At 53.1% G+C, this 20,980-nt stretch overlaps 2 protein-coding genes across 8 annotated transcripts in view; one reads left to right on the top strand and one right to left on the bottom strand.

The window, feature by feature from the left end:
• LOC309446106 (uncharacterized protein) overlaps positions 1–20,980 on the bottom strand; it is a 164,179-nt gene that overhangs the window by 2,069 nt on the left and 141,130 nt on the right. For 3 of the 7 annotated variants that reach the window (XM_082065526.1, XM_082065530.1, XM_082065527.1), the window contains 4 exons: positions 11,448–11,558; positions 7,950–8,281; positions 6,023–6,133; positions 3,985–4,123 (listed from right to left, as the gene is read on the bottom strand). In XM_082065526.1, coding sequence (XP_081921652.1) covers positions 8,060–8,281; positions 11,448–11,558 — 333 coding nt within the window. In that variant the 3' untranslated portion in view covers positions 3,985–4,123; positions 6,023–6,133; positions 7,950–8,059. Of the gene's footprint in view, positions 1–3,984; positions 4,124–4,479; positions 4,700–6,022; positions 6,134–6,627; positions 6,747–7,300; positions 7,446–7,949; positions 8,282–11,447; positions 11,559–12,051; positions 12,180–20,980 lie in introns of those variants that run through there. The other 4 variants (XR_014185412.1, XM_082065528.1, XM_082065529.1 and 1 more) reach the window with 4 other exon arrangements.
• Positions 18,185–20,489, top strand: CEBPB (CCAAT enhancer binding protein beta). The gene has a single exon (XM_082065525.1). The coding sequence runs from the start codon at positions 18,460–18,462 to the stop codon at positions 19,444–19,446; it is 987 nt and encodes a 328-aa protein (XP_081921651.1). The 5' UTR covers positions 18,185–18,459; the 3' UTR covers positions 19,447–20,489.

Here is a 20,980-nt window from a genome sequence, read left to right as displayed (position 1 = left end):
CTGCCCCTCTGCTCTGCCCTGGGGAGACCACACCTGGAATCTTGTGTCCAGTTGTGGCCCCTCAGTTCCAGCAGGACAGGGAACTGCTGGAGAGAGTCCAGCGCAGCCACCAAGATGCTGAAGGGAGTGGAGCATCTCCCGTGTGAGGAAAGGCTGAGGGAGCTGGGGCTCTGGAGCTGGACAAGAGGACACTGAGGGGGGACTCATTCATGGGGATCAATATGGGAAGGGGGAGTGTCAGGAGGATGGAGCCAGGCTCTTCTGGGTGACAACCAGTGACAGGACAAGGGGCAATGGGTGCAAACTGGAACACAGGAGGTTCCACTTAAAGATGAGAAGAAACTTGTTCCTGGTGAGGGTGGCAGAGCCTGGCCCAGGCTGCCCAGGGGGGTTGTGGAGTCTCCTTCTCTGCAGACATTCCAACCCGCCTGGACACCTTCCTGTGTAACCTCATCTGGGTGTTCCTGCTCCATGGGGGGATTGCACTGGATGAGCTTTCCAGGGCCCTTCAACCCCTGACATTCTGGGATTCTGTGATTCTATGATCAGGGGATAGATGAACACGGGTGACACCAGGGCAGGCACCTGGTACAGCCCACCTCATAGGGAGTCTCCTCTGCATGGCTGGAGAAACCTCCTGATCACAGACCCCTGAACTCCTGGGCACTTCAACCACCCTGGTGTCTGGCTGGAGGGCAGCAGGGCTGGCTGCAAGCAACCCAGAAGATTTCTGAAGAGTGTCAAGAACAACTTCGTGATGCAACTGACTGACAAGCTGACCAGGGGAGACGTTCTTCTGGGCTGTTACTGATGACCAAGGAAGAACAAGTCCAAGACGTGAAGACTGAGAGAAGTCTTGGCTGCAGTGACCACGAGATTGTGAAGTTGAATATCCTGAGAGAAGTGACCAAGGTAAAGAGCAGAACCAAAACCCTGAATTTAAGAGCAGATTTTGTGTTGTTCAGGGATCTGCTTAGCAAAATCCCATAGGATACTGCCAAGGCAGCTGGGTCATCTTCAAGGACACCTGCCTTGGAGCACAAGAATGGCCCGTTCTGGTGACAGCTGGGCAGGTGTGGCCGGAGGTCAGTGTGGATGAACAGCAAGCTCCCAACTGAGGTTTTTCCTACACAAAATGGCAGAACCCAGAAGATGGAAAACAGAGCTGAGCCACCCAGGAGAAATATAGAGCCATCCCACCTCTGCAGTGATGCAGTGAGAGGAGCATCTGCAGGTCCACCGGCAGCATAAGGAAGGCCAAGGAAAGCATAAGCTCACTGCTCAGTGGTGCAGGGGACCAAGGGACCCGGTGACAAAGCACATGGAAAAGGCCAAGGTGCCCAGTGCTGCTTTTTCTTCCTGGTTCTCACTGGTCAGGTCTGTCTTCTGGCTTCCCAGGTTCCTAAGCCTAGTGGCAGAGCCTGGGGGAAGGAAGCATCACCTACTTGATCCTTCCTCCACAGCACTCCTTTGCTGCCCATCCTCTCTGAAAAGGGCACAAACTCATGCCAGGAGGGGGGGAATCCCTTCGTCCTTCTCCCTGTGGGCTGCAGAGTTTGGACTTGATTTCCCCAGGTGATGCTGGAAACTTCACCAACGCCAAGCGGAGATTTGTGCAGCCAACTTTGCTCTGGAAGTGGGTATGAAAGGACATATTTGCTCAGCTCCTGTTGATTTTCACTGGAAGTTGCGTGCCTGACTCCCTTGGGGTCTAAAATGCTCCCCCTGGGCCCAGCTGGGGTTGACATCTCTGTGAAGCATCACCCTGCTTGGCCATGGCATTTTCAGGAGAGCTCTGGTTCAGTGAACTCCGCTATGAACAGGGATGCTCAGCCCTGCCGCTCCCCAGGAGACGTCCTACAGCTGTCTACAGCATGAAGGTGGGACCTAGACCCCCAAATCCACCTGGATCTTCCCCACTTATCACCACAGGGAAGAGGTTCATGGCAGGGAAGCCTCTGTGCTGGGTACTGCCCAAGCGTGAGCAGGTCTGGTTCCCACCTTGCATAAACGATGCCATTCCCACTCGTGACAGATGCTCTCCTCCTGTCCGAACTAACTGAACTTTGGCAGACGCTCAGCAAGTAGGTCTAACCAGTTGGTTCTATTGTGTGAGGCTACCAGTGAGAACTCAGCACCAAACCCACAAAGAAATGGTTTGGCTGGAGTCTGGGCTGATAAGCATCTGAAACTGTATTAACACAGTAGAAAATCTAACTGCAAATTAGCCACTTTATGCTATAAATATCTGCAGCTGTCAAGGCTGGTGAGCTGGCTGCACGGTGGCCATTCCCCCGTGAATAGGGACGTCTGTCAAGGCTCAGAGATCCCTTACCTGACACCAGACACCGAGGGGTTCGCAAGTGACATTTTTTTGCACACACGTAACATTTAAGATATGCATAGTAAGCTTACGTGATAATTTTCGTATCCCATACTAACTTCAAGTATAGTAAATAGCAGAGTATTGACCGCCAACCCATCTGTACTTATTATTTTACATACCTAAATTTACTGATTAGAACTCAATAAACTATTAGATGAGATCTGAGTGACTTCTGCCTCTGCTACCGTGACACCAGAGCCAAGGGTAGATAATGTTTTTGGGGGCTGGTGTGGGCACCATGTCCATGGACAGCAGGCGGTGAAGGCCACGCTGACGTGTGTAAGCTGTGAGATAAAGGAGCTGCTCCCCAGGAACTGGAAGGCTTGAAAAACTCCTCAGTGTTGTAAGGTCAGGAGCAAAATATGAAGAATGGCTTTTCTGAGTCGCCCTGCAGTGTTTAAGAGAACATCCCTGCAGATGAACTGCACACATTGACTTGCCCCATGCAGAGCACACGTGAGCCTGTCTGATGTTGACAGTAAAATATTTCTGATCTCAGTGATACTTTAGGACCACGGAGTTAGAGAAAATAGAGATGGAAGTGAGCTGAAATAGTCATCTTGTCCATCTGCTCCTAATGAGGACCAGCTCTTCTCAAATCATTGCCAGCAGATGTCTGTTCACTCTGCTCTCTTATCCCACTAATGGCAGAAAAGTCCACATTTTTTTGTTGGCAGGCTGTGTGCTGCTTTATGATCATTAGTATCAGCAAGTTTCCCCCTAATTTCTAGCATGTGTTTCCCTTGATGGAATTCAGACCTGGCCTTCCTCATCCCAATCGACACAGAGATGGAGACCAGCTTTTGCCTTTCTTCTTTATAGCGCGTGTTACGATGTCTCCCCTTCATCATCTCTTAGTCTTAGCAGGGGTCATGGACTTCACCTACGAGGCCCCAGAAACTGAAATACATGAAAGACCCCGTTCAGATCCCTCATCCATCATGACTCAGGTGGGGCAGAGCAGAAGAACACAAACAACCTGGGCAGTGGTTTGAGTTTGAGGAGGTTTTGGGCAAGGGAAGGGTGCTGTGCCTGTGCAGGGCGGTGTGGTCACCCTAGTGATGACAGGCTGAGGAAGAACAAAGGGACGCTGATGCTCAAGCGCTGCCCTCGCCAGGGATGTGCAGCTCCCCGCACAGCGGTCCGAGCACGGTCCTGCGGTCCTGCCTTGCTCAGACCTTCTAAGCAGGTTTGTGCCATGTGATGTCTGACTAGACAAAACGACACTGCAAAGGCAGGTTGGTAGGAAAGTGCAGTTAACAGACCATGGTCAGCCTTTGCCATATGTTTCAGTCCATCTCAGAATCGCTCGGGAGCAGAGCAACTCGTGTTAACCATTCATTAAGAGTTGTGAAATCAAGGATAAATGTGGTCAGAGTCAACCATTTTTCTTCGGTGTGTCCACATGCATTTGCCAGGTCAATGTTTTTGCAGGCAGCAGAACACTTAGAAAGAACAAGCTGTGAACAATCATGGGATTTAAGTACAACAATTTCTTTTGAGGAAGGCAAATCTATTTTTCTGGGGATTTAATAAGTTCCAGTGGTCCATTACTGAATTCCCTCTGCTGGAGGGATGCGTTACACAAACTCTCTTACCAGTTCATCTTCACACTCATCCGTGCGAGACGCTCTTCCTCCCCCTCATTCAGCGGCTCCTCCGTGCTGACCTCGGCCTCTGATGCTGTGTCTTCCTGCCAGATTTTGCTTTTGCTGCCATCCGCCTTCTTCCGTACCTCTGAGAGAGGAGAGCCGAGGGTCAGGGGATGGGGGCACAATGTCTGGAGCCTGGTGACACTAATGCAGTGGGCCCCCAAATTCAGTTAGCAGGTAAATAATGCAATGGGAAGTTTTGCTGACTTTGACAAAGCTGCCTGAAAGCAGCCCCAGACAGGGCAGAGCAGGATATTGTTCTGCAGCGCTCCGGAGCGTGGGAGGAAGATAGAATAGAATAATAGAACAAAAAAGCAAACTAAAAAGAATACAAACTATATGACAAAAGGAAAACAATATCTCATTATAATCTAGGGAATTTTGGCATGTAATTTTGGCCTGTGATTCCACCCTGGGAGTTGGGGATTGACACTTCCCTACCAGAGCCTGGAGGATGCTCTAAGCTGTGATGGTTTCCTGGCCAGCTCTGCAGGGCACATCCCTGTGCTCATTGCCCATTTCCAGGCATCGGTGAGCATCCAACTGGCCTGTGGACAACTTCTGTTCTTCAGTGATCTGCTCCAGTTGGCCCAGGAGAGCATCCATGTTGGATTTGATTTGTGTCAGCTCGTTTTGATTGTTTGCAGCTCGCTGCACTTCACTTGGGAGGAAAGAAAGTAGGAAAAAAAGGCAGAGCAGGGAAGGCTGAGGGGGCTGTGGGTGGTCATAGGCACCCCAAAAGAGCCTGTGTGTCCATTGTCCAGGCATATTGTGGAGGCTGACACTGGGCTCTGGCACGCTCAGGTTCTACTTGAACCTTCCTCTGCTGCACCTGCAGCTGCGGGATTCCGAACAGCCCCTGCCTGGGCTGTTGTTGTCAGATGGGGAGCGGCTGAGGGACCTGGGGGTTCAGCTGGAGAACAGGAGCTGAGGGGAGACCTTCTGATCTCTGAACTGCCTGAAAGGAGCTTGGAGCCAGGGGGGTCGGGCTCTGCTCCCCAGGAACAAGCGCCAGGAGCAGAGGAAACGGCCTCAAGTTGCACCAGGGGAGGCTGAGGTTGGATCTGGGGAACAATTTCTTCCCCAAAGGGCTGTGGGGCATTGGAACAGGCTGCCCAGGGCAGTGCTGGAGTCACCGTCCCTGGAGGGCTGGACAGACACGGAGATGAGGTTCTCAGGGACATGGGTTGGGTTATGATTGGACTTGATCACCTTGAGGGTCTCTTCCAACCAAAATGATTCCATGATTCTATGTTTTTGGGTTTTTTTTTAAGGTTTTCCCTGGGAGCACCTGGCCCTGTGGGTGACTGGCTGCGGATGGATGTCCACATGCACACCCGTCTCCACACCGTCCCGCACACCCACGCACAGACTCACGCTTCAGCTTGGCTGAGCTGTTGGTGATGGCGGCTGATCTAGCGAAGAGCTTGACGGGGAGCGTTGGCTTCACACGCCGCACGAGAGGGATGGTGACCTGTGGCCACTTCACAGGGACCACCCTGGGCACCGGAGAGACCCGGCCCCGGTACTCGAAGAGCCTGGAGCCGGGGGCAGGATGGGGGTGAAGCAGCCCCGCAGTCCAGGGCACAGCCCGGCCATCAGACCCCACTGCCCCCCATCTCCCCCTGAATGTGATTATTTCCTCGCACAGTTGCAAGTGTATTTTCCTCCTGTGCTTCCACACAAGCACGTGTAACATTCCGTGCATATTTGCACGTGTATTTCTCCTCGCAGGATTGCGAGTGTATTATAAATTAATCCTCACAGAATCACGAGTGTACACTTTCCGTACTCAATAAGAGTATGTTTATCCCTTTAAAATAAACCCACACCGTATTCAGGCAAGTGTGGACTCTTCCTGGACGCAGGGGCGGATCCAGCATTGTTTTTGGTAAAGCCACGTGCATGCACTCTGTGGACCTCCTGTTGTATTAGTTGCTGCCCCTTAATAATTTACTCAGCTGATAGCCTCTTCTGATCTCACCTGAGTGTGACAGGACTGAAGACCATCAAGGAGAGGATTTGGTCCTTTCCTGGAGACAAACCAACGCTTGGGACTCATCTGAAGAAAGTTCCTTTTCCTCTGTTTCATGATCTGGGGGAGGAGGGAGAAACTGTGAGTTAGTTCATAGGCTCTAGTGAAACTCCACGAGCTGGTACAGCCACAGGAGCATCCCTGAGCATTCGGCACTGCAGGAGTGCCACACCTTACACAAACACCACCTTAAACATGACCTATCAGGCAACCCAGTGGCCACCTGGATCAGCACAGCCAGGTCAAGGCTGCTGGGACTCTGAACAGAAGCTTCTATTAAGAGACTAATTCTGTAGGAAATTCTGGATGCTGTTTGGGGAAGATAAAGACCATCTGCAACACGATAGTGCCCATTCCCATAAGGCAGCCTTTGAAAGACCTAAATCCCTGGCCAGGGTGTTTGGAGGCGGCACACAGCCAAGTCCCTGCTGTGTTTGTATTCAGCTCCTGCTCTCCTGTGAAAGGTCCCTGCTGGGCACGAGCAGCCGGCCGGGACCTTGTCGGGACCGGGGACACCGAGGAACGAGGGGTCCCTACCGGCCAGCGGCGCTCACCCGTGTCCCTGGTGCGGAGGAGCCACCAGCGCCACGGTACGGTGGGCAGCGCCCTCTGCTCCACAAAACAACCTTGGCCGTGCGCGGCCCGACCCGCCGCCGGGGCTGCGCGTTCCCGCCACCGGCCCGTTCCCGCCCCGCCCCTTCCCGCCCCCGGCACCGCCCCGCCCCGGACCAGTCCCTTCCCGCGCCGCTAGGTGGCGCTCCAGGCCCGGTGACGGCGGCGCGGGCGGGAGCTGCTGCAGAGCGCGACGTGTGTGACACCCCCAGCCTGCGACACCCCCAGCCTGCGACACCCGCAGCCTGCGACACCCCCAGCCTGCGACACCGCCGCGCCCGTCACAGCCGCGCCCCCCAGCGGCCCCGCCGGAGCCACCCGGGGACGGGGCAGCGGCGCCCGCGGGAAAACCTTCCAGGCGTCCCCCTGCAGAGCCCGTTTGCCGATGAGTTAGGACAGATGTCACCCCTACACCAAGGGTTTGCACATTCACAAAAGGCACCATCTGGCCTTTACCGGCCTCCTGCCAGCAGCGGCCCCTTAACGATTTACTCAACTGAACCTTTATTCAAGTCACTTTGGCGTGCTAAAGCCCCATCTTCCACCCGTCAATCTGCTGCACTTTTTTTTACTGAATAAAAGTTTGTTTTGGACCCTGTTGTCCCTTAAACCAACCTCGAGGTGCCTCCGTGACATTTCTGGCGCAGCAGAGCAGGGTATCAGATATGGAGGAATTATTTAGAGGATTGAGTAATATCTCTGCAGTAACCCGGGGTCTTGCAGTAATGTGCATCACGGTGTGTTCCAGTCCGGCCGTTTGCTTAAGGTAGCACAGGATCTGTGTAAACTTAAGCTCCAAATGGAAAACCTTTCACGACAAAGCGAGCAATCTGACCTAAAGCAAAACCTTCCGCGGCAAAGCGAACAGTCTGACTCTCTAAAGCAGGACCTTCTGCGGCAAAGCATACGACCGGATGGTTTAGAACAGAGATTGGGCTTGTTAGAACAGAAACTTGTTTTTTTGGAACAAAAACTTGTGATTTTGTTAATTAATACAAGAGCTCCCCCTAGCGTCCCCAAGTTCAGGTGTGCCCCTCGGCCCCCCCGCTTCTCGGCAAAGATACTGATTCTGAAAACAGTGTTGATGAAGGGGGAGTAGAAGCAAAGGACGTGCGTCCTCCTATTAGAACTGAAACACATACGGACGGACGAGGCAAAAATCCACGCACGGCTCCCCACAGCACGCCATATTCAGGATTGGAGCTGAATTCTCACGCAAGCCGGGCGAGACGGAGACTGAGTATCTTTGGCGCGTTTCACTTACCGGGGGTGATAGAATATTATTGAGCAAAGACGAGGCCACAGGCTTCTGGGGCCCAGGGTATGTTTAAGTGGTGGTCCGGACGGTGATCAGTCCATCACATCTCGTGTAGCTTACTGGGCTGGTGGTGTAGACCCGAGCGGCAGCCCATGCCGGAGCCGGACGGTCCGGAAGCCGAGCCGAGCCGAGCCGCGCCGAGCCGAGCCGAGCCGCGCCGCGCCTCTTCCGGGGCCGCCCCCCCGTCCCAGAAACCGGAGCAGCCCCCGGCGCCGTGCTTTGCAATGGGGGTGCCTCGGACGCTGCTCTATAAGCTTCCCACTGAGCATACACAGGAGCTGGTGGAATATTTAGAGGGAAAATCAGAGAGGAGGCACCGGTAACCGCCCCCCTCCCTGAGGACAGACAAAACATTAACCCTTTCGTACCCTCACAAAGGGAGTCAAAGGAGCCAAAAAAATAGTAGAAGCGGATTGGAACCAGGACTGGCCACCCCGCTTTGTATTTTCTTGCCAATGGTCCAGTGATAAGGAGCCATACATACATATTTCCGTCGGCTCAAGGCGGATAAGTGTGAAATTTCTAATTGACGGGGTGCACAAATCAGTGTTTTGAACAGGCGGCAAGCTGACAAACTCGGGATTAAACCATCAAGGAAAGCCATCAATATAGTAGGGGTAACGGGTGTAGCAGAGAGATGTCCTCTAGCTCAAACCCACCTTTTGCTGCCTGGGGAGAAGCAGATGACGGCTGCGGAAGTTGCCCTGAGTCCTTACAAGGCAAACATATTGGGATTTGATATTTTGGCAGGTAGACGGTGGTGCTTACCTAATGGATTTGGAGCTTTGGAAGCCACAGAGCAGAAGCAGCCCGTATTAGAATATTGCCACTTACCCCTGCACCCTCGCAGCTCAAAGGAACTACTGGCATTAGGATTTTGCTAATTGCTCCTGCTCTACCTACATCTACAATAACCTGTACTCCACAATACCCCCTGCCGAATGTGGCGAAACGGGGCATTACGGAGGTTATTACTCATCTTGAAAAAAGACAAATAATTAGCCACACCCATTCTCCCTATAATTCTCCAGTTTGGCCCGTTCGCAAGCCTGACGGGCGATGGCACCTAACTATTGATTATCGAAAACTGAGTAATAACACTGCACCCCTAACAGCTGCCGTCCCAAACGTATCCTCGGTGGTGACTGTAATACAAGCAGCAGCCCACCCATGGATGTCTGCCTTAGATGTCAAACATATGTTCTTCATGATTCCCCTAAGGGAAGAAGAGAAGGCACAATTCGCTTTTACCTGGGAAGGGAAGCAATACACTTTTAATCGGCTTCCTCAGGGGTACAAACACTCTCCTACTACTGCCCACAGTGCCCTTGCTGCACTCATTGACACTGTACAGGTACCCCTGGGCATTCACATATATCAATATATAGATGACATTCTAGTGGGCGGAGACAATAAGGAACAGGTGGGGCAAGTAGCAGAAACTCTTTGGAAGTTATTAACACAGAATGGGTCAGATATTCCACTGTCCAAGTGCCAGGGTCCCAGTCAGGAAGTTAAATTCCTAGGGGCTTGGTGGATAGGGGGAGCCATAGCACTGCCTGATGATGTCCCGGTTACTATAGAAAAGGGGCACACCCCAAACAGCAAAGCGGACTTGCAATGCCTGTTGGTACATTAGGGTACTGGAGAAAGCATATCCCAGGATTTTCAGTGATTGCCCGTCCCCTATATGACCTACTCCAAAAAAAACAAGAAATGGGATTGGACCCTACAACATACAGAGGCCCTTAATGTTCTAAAAGATGAACTTAAAGCCTATCAGAAACTGGGCGCTCTGCATCCACAAGACCCACTGAGAGTGGAATGGGGGTTTGCAGGACATGCTTCCTATTGTGGTATATTCCAAAGGGGGCCAATAGGGCCAGCTAGACCTTTGTTGTTCTCTTCCACCGCATTTAAGGGAGCTGAACAATGATATTCGGAGTGGGAAAAGGGGCTTCTCTCACTTACCTGAGCAGTTAAGGAGGCAGAGGAGCTGTGTACATCATAGGAAGTTATTGTACAAGGCCCTTTTCCTCTGTTAAATTCAATCCTTAAAGGGTCACCCCCCCCAGGGGGTGGCACAGAAAGCAATGGTATGAAAATGGTATGGCTATTTAGAGGGAGTTAGTCAATTGTTACTACTGAAAGAGGATTCTGTAAAAGTTTCAAAACTTCAACAACCTGTGAACGCTGATCCAGTCCTGCTGAGCCTGCCTTATAACCCCTCCCCAACTAAAGAAGCACCTGAGCTAACTCAGGACTCGGACACACAAGGCGTCTGGTTCACTGATGCATCAGCCCGTCGGGTAGGGACAAACTGGCAGTACAAGGCAGCAGCATTGGGGATTGCTACAGGAAAAAGAATAACAGAGGAGGGGGAAGGTAGCACTCAAGTAGGAGAACTATGTGCTCTCTTACTACCAACAGAAGGAGAAGCCTCCACGGTTTACACGGATTCCTATGCAACCTACAAGGGTGCCACCGAATGGATATGCCAATGGGAATCCAACCAGTGGGACGTAAATCGCACCAGAGTGTGACAAAGGCTATTAGAAATAGGCAGGTCACGACCTTCGAGTGTGGGCTGGGTAAAAGGACATGCAAAAGATGGAACCCCCGCTGCCAAATGGAACCAACAAGCTGACTTTCTAGCCCAACTCAGAATAGCCGAAAGCATACCAGAGGAGTGGGCACGGTTAGCTGAATGGTTACACCTTAAGCGAGGTCATTCTGGAAAAGCAGATCTTTATTATGAATGCCGATCCCTGGGATGGCCAGTGTCCATGGAACAGGTGAAGCCATTCTTACAGCCTGTCCACAATATCAGATCAGACTTAAAGCTGATCCCCCAAATCAGGCCCCGGCCCTACACATCAGGCAGGGCAAGACTCTCTGGACGGAGTGATGGGAAGGTTCTGGTATCGAGGGGTGCCGATGTTTTCATCAGACACTTGTGAGGTTAGGCTGCTCCCAGGCTAAGGTTCCAGCTAAGATCCTCTTAGGGTCACAGTGACCTTGATAATGTTAGTGTGGATTTGGTGTAAACATGAATCAATTAATGTCAGTTCAGTAGTATGTGGCACCTTTAAATGTGTTTTGAGATATGTGACCATATGTCCCCATGATGGATGTGTACATTAGAGGAAAGATATAAACAGTTCTAATGTACAGTTCTTGGGAGTGTTCCCCAAGATACCTTCAACATCTGTTAGTCATCTTGTTTTGTCAAGGCAGAAGGGCTGTCAGTATGAAAAAGGCTGCAAATTGCTATCAAGGTTTGGATTTGGATGGGTTATCAAATTCTCTTGAAAAATGGTTATTAGTTTTTCCTTGGTATTGGCTGGAATAAAGCTGCATCTTTCTGTAGTAATGTCAGTGTAGCTGCCCAAAGACAAACCTTGCAAAAGGAAAAAGGTGCCTTGAAGCCTCTTCTGATCTCACCTGAGTGTGACAGGACTGAAGACCATCAAGGAGAGGATTTGGTCCTTTCCTGGAGACAAACCAACGCTTGGGACTCATCTGAAGAAAGTTCCTTTTCCCCTGTTTCATGATCTGGGGGAGGAGGGAGAAACTGTGAGTTAGTTCATAGGCTCTAGTGAAACTCCACGAGCCGGTACAGCCACAGGAGCATCCCTGAGCATTCGGCACTGCAGGAGTGCCACACCTTACACAAACACCACCTTAAACATGACCTATCAGGCAACCCAGTGGCCACCTGGATCAGCACAGCCAGGTCAAGGCTGCTGGGACTCTGAACAGAAGCTTCTATTAAGAGACTAATTCTGTAGGAAATTCTGGATGCTATTTGGGGAAGATAAAGACCATCTGCAACACGATAGTGCCCATTCCCATAAGACGGCCTTTGAAAGACCTAAATCCCTGGCCAGGGTGTTTGGAGGTGGCACACAGCCAAGTCCCTGCTGTGTTTGTATTCAGCTCCTGCTCTCCTGTGAAAGGTCCCTGCCGGGCACGAGCAGCCGGCCAGGCCCTGCCGGGACCGGGGACACCGAGGAACGAGGGGTCCCTACCGGCCAGCGGCGCTCACCCGTGTCCCTGGTGCGGAGGAGCCACCAGCGCCACGGTACGGTGGGCAGCGCCCTCTGCTCCACGAAACAACCTTGGCCGTGCGCGGCCCGACCCGCCGCCGGGGCTGCGCGTTCCCGCCACCGGCCCGTTCCCGCCCCGCCCCTTCCCGCCCCTTCCCGCCCCCGCCCCGCCCGTTCCCGCCCCCGGCCCCGGACCGGTCCCTTCCCGCGCCGCTAGGTGGCGCTCCAGGCCCGGTGACGGCGGCGCGGGCGGGAGCTGCTGCAGAGCGCGACGCGTGTGACACCCCCAGCCTGCGACACCCCCAGCCTGCGACACCGCCGCGCCCGTCACAGCCGCGCCCCCCAGCGGCCCCGCCGGAGCCACCCGGGGACGGGGCAGCGGCGCCCGCGGGAAAACCTTCCAGGCGTCCCCCTGCAGAGCCCGTTTGCCGATGAGTTAGGACAGATGTCACCCCTACAACAAGGGTTTGCACATTCACAAAAGGCACCATCTGGCCTTTACCGGCCTCCTGCCAGCAGCGGCTGCAGCCTCAGCGGTGTGTTCGGGAGGAGAAGGGGCAGACAGAGGATAGAAAGTGCTGCCAGTGGTTTCAGCTGGCCCAGCTCCAGCTGCTGCTTCACCTGCACACTCACCCCAGTCGCACACCGCACCTCTGGTTTTCCATACGCTTCCCTGGGTTCCTGCGAGCTGCCCAGCAAGGCTGGCCCGCAGCGCAGAGCAGCGCTCACACTCACGGCTCTCGCCTGCTCGCCTCGCTTGGGCAATTCCGGTCTGTTCCCGAGCCAGGAGGCACCGAGGGAGCAGAAACTGGCTGCAGCTCCCTCGCTGGACTCTCTCTGGCATGGGAAAGTGTCAGTGGGTGGAAGAGCTGGAATGGCCACTCCTACGGCTCCCGTCCAAAGCCAGAAATGCAAAGATAGGGAACTGACAGGGACCAAGGGCGAGGTATGCGGGGGACGGTGCGCTGTGGCTCCCCCCGCCTGGTACCCCGTCCACCAAGCGGGTGCCAGGTGACAGACCAGCCCAGGGGCTGTTCTCATGTGCCAGCGCTCACAACCAACAAGTCCCAACTGCTCCCTGGTAGCCCCGCTTTCCCCATGGTGCTTGACACAAGATGAGAGCAGATGGAAGAAAAAGTATTTGCACAGTCTAGAGCACAGGCCTTTAATGCTTTTAATAAAGAAAAATCTTTTAATCTTTCACTTAAGACCACTCTCCTGTCATTCTAACACCTCCCTTGATCTCTGTTGCCCCTGGCAATACACACCGTGCAGTTCCAGCCACCTGGCCTGCAGCCTCAGCACCTTTCAATAGTTCTTGTCTTTTAGAAACTTCCTAAATGAACTACCGAGTTCTGTTACTGGGAACTTCTGACACTTGGCAGGGTATCCTGGAAGGATAGGATTCCTGTTCCCCTGATGGATCTTTTGAAAGCCTGGATACGCCAGAAAAAAAGCATTAATATGTGACGTGCAACAAATTATTCCAAGTAGGAGGCTACAATTGCCTAGGAAATGTCAGGCAACTATGGAGAACTTCTGGAAAGTTAGCGGACAGCAAATTTTCCGCCCTTTCTTTGGGATACAAGGGAACAGGCTACTCAGAAAATACACAGTCACGTCTTACTGCCCCTGCTCACACCATCAGCCCACATCTTGCCAGCCAAGCGCCTTCAGCACGGCCTTTCTCTGCAGCACAAGACTGGAGGCTGTAGCTTCTGCTCCGTCACCGTTCCCTTCCACGGGCGCTTGTGTGCACTCTGGCTCTCCCTCCTTTTCTTTCTTTTGCACGGCCACAGCGTGGGTGCTCTGACCTGCAACTTGCTCTGGAAAATTTTCAGTCTGGTGGGGGAAGGTATTTGGCCCACGTTGTCCCGCCGGCTGGAGGCAGCAGTGCCCATCTCCAGGTGTCGTCCCTGCAGCACTGGGTAGGGCAAAGAGCAACGTGTAGATAAAGTGGGATTGAGCAACCCAGCACTGCAAAGGCCAAGCATGCTAGGTCAGAGGTGAGCAGAAAATCAGCAGAAGACCAACAACTACCCGAGCATCACCATGTCACATGGAAACAAGGGGTGAGGGAGGAGGACTCTGGTCTGTAACAAAAGAACCGAAGGAGGCCAGGAGACACGGCTGGGAGCCGCCCGGGGAGCCGCCTGCCACTGGAGACTGAGGGCGCAGCATCACAGCTGCGGCTTCGGAAGAGAGGAAAGCATGTGGCAATCGCTTCTTATGTTAAAATGAGGCAAAGTCTTGAGCCTGGTCTAAGAGCTGGGGGAGACAGAAGGAGAGCCAGCTTCTATCCAAGTTGAGACATTGTCCCTGCCTGACATTTCGTAAGCGCAGCTTTTTTTACAGCGGAGAACGGCAAGTGGAAAGCAATAGATTGAAATCTGGCCTCTGCCAGGTACAGCTTGCGAGTTGTTGTTGGCGTACGGTGTGCGGCTGTATTAAGAGGGACCTGGGGCTAGGAAGAAGAAAAAAGAGAGCGTGCAACATGCTCAGAAATAAATTTCAATTTGACTTCTCTATTTTGCTGCCTTTATTGCAACATTGCTGCACTTAAGTCAGTCTTTCAGGCAAGGTCCCCTCCCACCCCCCCGAGACCTTCCCATGCCACCTCTGTGCTCTGTCCCAGCCTGCCCGCTGGCACGGACACTGCTCTGGAACCCCTCCTGTTCTCCTCTTTAGCTCATCTCCAATGCAGTACCTATAGCATCTTCTTCATCCACACAACTGCCAAATTCTGGCATTAATTTCTTTCCTCTTTGCCCCGGTCTGCCCCTTCATGTTGTTTTACAGTGCAGGTCTATGGGTGAGCAGCTGCGTCCACACAGGGTTCAGCGTGACGCAGCTCCGACCTTGCTGAGCCGCTGAGACCTACTGCAAGGAAATAATACAGGAGACAAGTCCACAGCAAGAAGCATCAGAAATTACAGACAACCTTTCCTAGAATATGATCCTCAGTCCACAGACCTTCCTATAAACGCTTCGGTGTTTGAGCCATCACCATTACACTAATAGCATCTCCCAAAGCTGGTGCCCTTCCAGGGACAACTGCTGCAGGCCTGGAGCGCATGAACTGGAGAGCTTGCAAGAAATCCTGGAAAAGGCAGCAATTTCCAGGAAGAAAATGCCTCTACAGTGCTTTATTGTAGGTCTGAGCCTGGAGCTGGAAAGTTGTGGCTTCTACAGTACAACAGAGAAACTGGAAAGAAGAATTTAATTCTTGACAGAAATGAGCAGTGAGGATGAGATTCTTCCCTCCACCTTTTCACCATCCTGGTATCCTCCTGTTACCCTCCCAGTCCCTATATTGTTTCAAACATGAATGTAGAGGAACCTGGGTTCTATTGCATCAGATTTTTTTTTTTTTTCTGCTCAAAAATGTTGATATCTTTACTAAGTAATTTGGGAGTTATGGTGTCTTCTTCCTCAGCTGACTAGTTCTGAAAAAGAGAAATAATGAAATCACTATAAAGCAGGTGCTTTTCACAGAAGTGCTGCCTTTCTGTTGGAAGTCGCTGTTGGAGCCGCGCTCCGAGGGCTGCTGCCCGCGGCTCCCCGGATCCCTTCACCTGGCGTGTCTGCATGTCTTTTCCTCTTTTCCTATCCAAAGTGTCTCTCTGAGGAGGTTTTCCAGGCTGATTATTAGCAGCCTCGGCACCTCTCTCCAGGCTAAGCCGTGGCACTCGCAGGGCCAGAGCTTGGTGTGCCCAGACCTCCACGCGTCCTCCGTGCTGCGAGCCTCGCTCTGCACCTGTTCCCATTTCTAACCCCCCATTTCTGGCCAGGCATTTGTTATGACAAGTGCAGAAACGATTTTAAAGAGACCAGAGTTAGCTCAAAACCTGCTTGCCGAATGCTAGGGGTTTGGAGATGTGGTTAGTCCCGCCAACTAGGTTCCCATGAGAAGCTGAGAACGGATGTTGGCTCCGTGAGAGTGGATGTTGGGATTTGAGGTGAGCTGGAGGAAGTTTAAAGAGATGCAGGTACAGCAGGGAGGTGAGGGGGGAGAAGGGAAGGAGGGGACACGCCAGCATCCAACCTCAATTACCACCCTGGCTGACGTGTGATCTCGGTGACTATGGGATTACTCAGCACTGGCCTGGAAAGGAGGTGTGGGCCACACCATCCCTGATATAATCTGTTTCACATGACGGTTGCACAGACATTTTATTTTGTTAGGGAAGATCAGCCAGAGTAGGAGGACAACTTCATGCTGCAGAGCAGCAGAGAGTAGGGCAGAACTCTGAAGGGGGCAAATTTAGATCTCAAAAAATATATTGAAAAATTGTCCAGGAAATTTACCAACTAGTTTTAGCGTCCTGTTCCAGCCAATGGCTCTGGCAAGCTGGAGACCTACTGGGGTAATGCCCAGAAATCCTAACTGTGCGTTTCAGCTGGCCACAAGGGCAGGAGACCTTCTGCTTGTGGGTCTCTGAGACGTTTTGGAGGTAGGAAGCACATGAGACCAATTTTCAAGACTTCAGTTGCAAAGGCCAGTTAGGGCAGCCGCTGGATGCAACTGCCAGATCAGAATGCAGGATAAAGGCGCAGAATGAGGGAGTAAACAGCCAGAAGAACAAGCCCTGGCTCACAGCAACTTGCCAGTATTTGCACCCAATACAGATGTTTGTATTTATGAAGGTATGGGCTCCAACTACAACCTCCAGCCCCAGCTCTCTGGCCAGGCCCAGCTCCAATTTAATCTCTGGTGCATGCACCAAAGATTAACTTGGTAGATAAAGATGGAACTAGAAATATTTGAAGCCTGAAAACCTGTTAGAGTGCTTTTGTTATGGAAAGAAGAAATCCTTTTAAAACATGAAAAGAAAAAGCAAATGAAAAAAAACAAAAATAAAGTCGTATGATCCACTGGCTGATTCTCGAATTCTTCCTCTTTTCAAAGTTTTGAGGTTTGAACATTATGGACAGTTGACTGTTTGAATCGTATAATGCAATACCTGTTCCTCTGGCTTAACGTTACAATATTTCCCACACCGCAGGATTGCTTCACATTATTCTAAGAGGCAGTGTCATTTTCCCTGCAGTGCTAGGTCTTCTTTACTGAGGCAAAGGACACTCCTACTTCCTTTAATTATATGTTTTGTTTTAAATTAATGTCCTTTATTCTGGGGATGAATCACCAGCTTGTAGACAGGTAAATGTGGGAGTAAGAGAGTGAAAATTTAAGTTTGATTCCCAAGGTGGGTGTCTTCAATTAAAACGGACATCAAGATTCAGTCTTCCTTCCCAAACTTATGCCACAATTCGAAAAACATTTGCATTCCATGTTTTTATGCACGTATCTCACTTTCCTTCTGAATCATGTCACATACAGTCTCCTCTGGTTTCAGTGCACAGATTCCCTATCGCTTGTGTACCCTGACAGTTGCACCATATCATGTAAAGTAAATACACCAAGACAAACTTTAAGGCCGTCATCCCCGCATGGAGAGACGGGGAGGGGAGCGGGGTTTGCTGGGCTCCCTGGCTGCCTGCAGCCGCAAGAAGGAGGCCTGGAGCGGCGCCGTGCCCGCTCCGCTCGCTGCTCTACAGCTCTCCACAGATCCCTATGGACAGCGCTGCTCGCCAGTGGGGTTTAGTTAGCCAAGCACTGGACGGAGAATAACGGGATCTGTCTTTTATTTGCAGCTTTCTCCCCTGCCTCGGCAAAAGGACTTGGGAAAATCACTCCTGCCTCGATTTCCCCAAGGGTAAAACGTGCCCCAGGCGGGATCTGTGCGCCAGGCGGGATCCGTGCCCACCTCCGCACGGCACCGTGAGCCCCAGCACCGAGTCCCGCTCTCGGGTGAAAAGCCGGCGCCCGGGCTGGCACCCAGGCGGCAGCACCGCCCCGTCCCCCGTGTCCCCGCGGCCCCCGGGCTGAGCGCGGCCCCCGCCCCGTCCCCGCCGCCCCGCACCTGCGGGCCCTGCCGCCCGCTGCCCTCCCGCCCGGCAGAGCCCGGCTTTATTGCGGCCGGCTCGGCGGGGCACCGCACCGGCACACCCGCCCCGGGTGCCTCCTCCGGGGCCGGGGCCAGCACTTACCGAGCGTGCAGCGTGGCAGGCGGCCAGGCGGTGACGCGCCTGTTGCTATGGGATCCACCGCCCCTATAAATAACTGAGGAAAGGAACTTTCCTAAGTCAGAGACTTTAGGACACGGGACCCAGAACCAGATGGTCCGGAGGAGCCGCGCCAGCTCCCGCCGCAGCAGCCGGAGCGGTGAAGCCCCGCGGCGCCGCAGGAGCTGATCCGGCCCAGGTGGGCAGCGCAGCCGGGGCCGTGCCCAGCGCCAGGGACTGAGGCAGGGTCCGGACCCCCCCACCGCAACGGCGGCAGCTTGATCCTCTGCCGGGGGGGGCCCCTGCGTCGTTTTCTCCTCCCCGCATCCCCCTTTGCTTTCATGCAACGCCTGGTGGCCTGGGACGCAGCATGCCTCCCCATCCAGCCGCCCGCCTTTAAATCCATGGAAGTGGCTAATTTCTATTACGAGGCGGACTGTCTGGCTGCTCTCAACAAGCTGCACCCGCGGGCGGCCGGGGGCCGCTCCATGACCGAGCTCACCGTAGGGGACCACGAGCGAGCCATCGACTTCAGCCCCTACCTGGACCCCTTGGCATCCCAGCCGCCGGCCCAGCCGCCTCCTCCCGCAGCAGCAGCAGGGGGCAACTTTGAGCCTCCCTGCAGCAGCGGCGCCGGCCAAGATTTCCTTTCCGATCTCTTCGCCGAGGACTATAAAGGCAGCGGCGGGAGCAAGAAACCCGACTACACCTACATCAGCCTCGCCCGGCACAGCCACCCCTGCGCCAGCCAGAGCCACAAGCCGGGGGGCCTGCCGGGCTGCTTCCCGCCCCAGATCGTGGAAACCAAAGTGGAGCCGGTCTTCGAGACCCTGGACTCTTGCAAAGGGCCCCGTAAGGAAGAAGGGGGAGCCGGGCCGGGACCGGGGGGCATGTCCTCACCCTACGGCAGCACCGTGCGCTCCTACCTGGGTTATCAGTCGGTGCCGAGCGGCAGCAGCGGGAACCTGTCCACCTCGTCCTCCTCCAGCCCCCCCGGCACCCCCAACCCCTCCGAGTCCTCCAAGTCCGCCGGCGGCGGCGGGGGCTACTCCGCCCCCCCGGCGGGCAAGAACAAGCCCAAGAAGTGCGTGGACAAGCACAGCGACGAGTACAAGCTCCGCCGGGAGAGGAACAACATCGCGGTGCGCAAGAGCCGCGACAAAGCGAAAATGCGCAACCTGGAGACGCAGCACAAAGTCTTGGAACTGACGGCCGAGAACGAGCGGCTGCAGAAGAAGGTGGAGCAGCTCTCCCGGGAGCTGAGCACCCTCAGGAACTTGTTCAAACAGCTGCCCGAGCCCCTGCTCGCCTCCTCGCCTCGCTGCTGACCCCCGGCCGGGCGGAGCCGCCGGTCCCCGCGCTGCTCAGCGCGTCTGTCGGGCCGGGGCGCGGGGGGAGCCCGGGGACGGGTTGGTTGGTTTGGTTTTTACTTTTTGTTGTTGGTTTGGTTTTTTTTTTTGGTCTTTATTTACATGTTGGCGGAAGGTCCCTCCGCCGCGCGGGGACCCCAGCGGGGCCGGGGCTGCGACCGGGGGTGTCCCGGGGGCCCCGGGCGGGCTCCGCAGGCTGCTGGGCGCTGGGTTATTTAAAAGAGCGAGAGGAGAGCAAGGGCGAAGTGATGCAATCCTTTAAGCATGGCTGGGAATGCTGTGTACATGATGCAATCTCGTGTAACTGTCAGTCATGAATTGAGTAATCTGTTAAAGATGTTCCTACAGTTTTTTTTTTATTATAAAGAATAATCTATTTCTATAAGAAAATACATATGTATATTTTGGGATCTATGCATTCTTGCTACATTTGAAGCATTAATGAACAATTTTAATAAACTTTATGACTAGGTTAAAAAAAAGCAGCTTGTTTTGTTTTGAAGGCATGTTTAAAGTTAGATTACATGCAGGGTTGAACTTTTAGCTGAATCTGGCTCAACGCTGTGATCAGGGATCAGGATTTCTATTGGTCTCTTGAACTTTCTCTGTGACTCAGAGAAAGGAAAAACAAAAACAAAAACAAAACCCCCCAGAGAAACCCAGCAAAGAGCAGAGCTGGAAGCTTTAGCCAGCTCTCCTTGCCTCATTGTATTTCCTCTAATCACTTGCTTTAGCTGCCGCTTGGGTGTTGTTGGGGAGGAGGTGTTTGTTTTGGGGTTTTTTTTTGCACTTCTTGCTGTTCCGAACGTGTAGAGCGAGATGTGCTATCCAAACCATGACCAATCTTTGGCAAGTAACGCCACATCTGAACTTGGAGGGAGGAAGAAAAAATAAGGGAGGAAGCCTGAAATGAGTGTTTTTCTTTACAGAGTTTCTATTCTCTAAGTTATGATTCAGCATTTCTTACGTTTGTAGTTTACAGGAATAAACATGAGAAAGTAGCATTTCTGTTGGATGTCGGTAATTTCGGTCATTGCTCAGGAAGCTCTCGTGAAACCCGGCCAGGTGAGAGGCATGTGAACAACTCCCTTATCTTTGCCTTGGGACATTTCTCTAAAGCTGCAGTCAGAGTTTCTCTGCTCAGAGGTGTTTGTTGCTGTGTGCATGCGTGTTTGTTGGGGGCAAAAACCAGATCCGGGGGGGCGGCAGAGGAGGAGGAGTTTGTCGAGGCCATAGCTTTGTTTTTGCCAGAGCCTGCCCATGGAACACGCCGGTCGGGCCGGGTCCTTTCCCCGCTGGACGCTGCTGGGTCCGGTCTGTGAGAAGTGACCAGTCTCAAGCTGGTTATGTGGAGCAGTTGGGCAAACGATCAGCTCTTACTCAGCATTTTCCATATTCCTCTCAGGCCAAATTGAAGTGTTAAGTTTTCAGATCCAGATTCCTGGTGCCCCAGAAGAGAAACTCCTTAATCATCTATGCTCTGTTTGACAGC

The sequence above is a fragment of the Streptopelia decaocto genome (genome assembly GCF_964273445.1).
Source record: "Streptopelia decaocto genome assembly, chromosome: 14".
Lineage (NCBI taxonomy): Eukaryota > Metazoa > Chordata > Aves > Columbiformes > Columbidae > Streptopelia > Streptopelia decaocto.
This window is presented reverse-complemented; position numbering and strand designations above follow the sequence as displayed.

Coding starts and splice junctions, on each gene's coding strand:
- CEBPB (XM_082065525.1), top strand. CDS start 18,460: ATGCAACGCCTGGTGGCCTGGGACGCAGCATGCCTCCCCATCCAGCCG.